Raw genomic sequence first — 2,500 nt, 5'->3', positions numbered from 1 at the left:
AAGTAGTATTACATTTGTATTTTTTTCTTTATTTTATTTCTTGGCCAGTCACATTTGATTTCACAATTTTTTTAAAACTCAGATATTTTTATTCAACCGATTAAGAAGCAGAAATTACCATGATGTCATCAATATCATGTAATTTCCTGTATATCATTTTATAACATTCAAACTCCTAAACTAAAGTAATAGAGTCTTAAGAAATTATGAAAAATTATTATGTTTAAGAACAATCTAGCGATTTATTGCTGATGTATCAGCATGTCACAACTGCCCTGCCCAGAACTTGGCTAGAAAATGAATGACATCTCAGGACGTCACCCGGGACTGGGGATATTTTCGCGAATGGGTTAAAATATGCAAATACTTGATAGAAGTGAATGATTAAGATAAGAAACTTGCTAATACAAAATTCTTTCCTGCAGCATTTCAAGTCAGTGCACCGAGGCATTGAGATGTACCGGCCAATGAGGGAGATCCTCCAGAATGAGATACAGCATTACGTAAAAATTCACAGTTTGCTTACTGTGCAAGCTCCTAGTTTTCAGACTAAGGTAATGTAGGCTTACTATTAGTTACCATACTTTCCTTAGATGTATTACCTTTTATTTTACATTGTATTCTTTTCCTATTTCTTTTAGTTTCTTCTTTTTCTTTTGCTTCTTATTCCTTTTTCTATTACTATCTCTTTCTCCTTGTACCTTGTTCTTGCTCCAATGTTATTGTTGATGTTGAAGGTGTTCTAGTTCTTGTTTTCTTCATCTTCATATTTTTCATCTATTTCTTTAATTTTTGTTTTTTTCCTAGTTCTTCTCTTTTTTTTCTGAATTTTCTTTATATATGTATCTACTGAAATTTCCCATCATTATTTATCAAATTTTGAGTAATATGAGAGTAGAGGTGATTATTGATCTTTTTTTCAAAATATGAATGAACTTTGTCCATTATGTGCAAAACTGACTATTTCAAATTGAAGGATGCATCAATACTTGCAGTATATTTCAAATGTTTGTTTTATAAAATCTAGCATTATGGAAAAGAGTGATGGAAATTGTCTTCATCATCATCATCTCTCTAACTCTATATATGAAATAACCCTTTTTTTTTCAGGGTCAAAGTATCACCTCCTGCACAGAAGACTTTGTGATGGGCTTGCAGAAGGACTTCCCTGCCACCATCCCCACCATCTTCCGCACGGGAGACAAGCTTATGTCATCATCCTCAGAACAAAGCCGACACACCACCCCAGAGCCAGTTGTAGGTGTCAGTTCATGCAATGAAATATGCGTTCTCTGTGGCTCAGATTTGGACACTGAGCAGGGTGAAGCCTCTGCTGTCCATGCCATTCTAGTGTCACAGGATCTGTCAAAGCGGAAGGTGGAGGGTGAATCCAAGGATGGAAATGAAACGACAAACGCTGTTGTCAGCAATAGTCCAACTATGAATGGATGTTGCGGATCGAACGGCAGTGCAGAACTTCCTGAGAATTCTTGTGCGTGTAATGATCGTGGTGGTAGTTGTGGCAGTGGAGGAAGAGACAGCAAACGGGAACATGTATTATCACAGGACCAGCTTGAATGTTACCTGTGCTATGGATGTCGGATTATTGCAAGGGAGTTGGTAAGAAATGTGATTGTTTACAAATTCTGGCTTTTATTTTTGGAAATAACTCTCAGTCAGAATCATGAATATTTCCTTTATTTTATTTTTTTATATTTTTGTATATCATACAATACTGGTGAGCAAAAGTATAAAATGTCTGAGAGCCAAAGGAATGCTGTTCTTATCCAAGGTTTGAGTTAAACATGCTCACAGCTGTCTACAAACCTCACGGCTGCACAAAAGAGATGAGCATCATACATGATGCATTAATTCATCTGCAGATACCAACTGAGAGACAGTGATTACCAAATTTACTCAATTATGTACTCAGTTATTCAAATACAATGAATTCTATTTATTCAAGTGTGTAGTTGGGACTTGGTTCATGGGTTACAGCAACATTTTGTCATAAATTTCAGTCTTGAATTTATTGTTCTTCTTTCTTTTTTAAATTAGTCTGACTATATTCTCTCTAAACTTTTCTCTTATTTATCTTTGTTCCAGAGAGATATCCAGCAACTTCCCAAAAAAGTGTTAGGATTGGCTGCAGAACAGGAGAGACGAAAAGTTATGCGGGAACAAATCCAGGACTTTCTACTATAAAGTCTAAAGAAAATAGAAAGAAAACACTATTTTTAGCTTTTTATATCAAAGAGAATTTAGTTCTGTTGTGACTATAGATAAATGTAAATGAAATTTCTTTGTGTTTTATTTCTAAGATTGTGGGTATTCAAGTAGATTCAATTAATTTGTTTTTTTGTTTTGTTTTCTAGATGTATGAAATGTACAAGAGTTTGATTGTTAGTAATAATTATGATGAGATTATTTGGGAATAACGAGAAAAGGGCTTTAGTAATTAGTGCAATGGTTTCATCCACACCTACACCCATGCACGCAA

At 34.6% G+C, this 2,500-nt stretch overlaps 1 protein-coding gene across 3 annotated transcripts in view; it reads left to right on the top strand.

Annotated features, from left to right (window-relative positions):
- The window catches only part of Ctu2 (Cytosolic thiouridylase subunit 2), a 7,253-nt gene extending 4,952 nt beyond the window's left edge, over positions 1–2,301 (top strand). For all 3 annotated transcript variants that reach the window (XM_043010070.2, XM_043010080.2, XM_086547583.1), the window contains exons 7-9: positions 426–554; positions 1,111–1,620; positions 2,107–2,301. In XM_043010070.2, the coding sequence (XP_042866004.2) occupies positions 426–554; positions 1,111–1,620; positions 2,107–2,205 (738 nt within the window). In that variant the 3' untranslated portion in view covers positions 2,206–2,301. The remainder of the gene's footprint in view (positions 1–425; positions 555–1,110; positions 1,621–2,106) is intronic.
- Positions 2,302–2,500: the final 199 nt, after the last annotated feature.

This window comes from Penaeus japonicus, unplaced genomic scaffold, assembly GCF_977035675.1.
Source record: "Penaeus japonicus unplaced genomic scaffold, GWHDUDI00000001_assembly GWHDUDI00000019, whole genome shotgun sequence".
NCBI lineage: Eukaryota > Metazoa > Arthropoda > Malacostraca > Decapoda > Penaeidae > Penaeus > Penaeus japonicus.
Note: the sequence above shows the minus strand (reverse complement) of the source record. Positions and strands in the feature narration are given on the sequence as shown.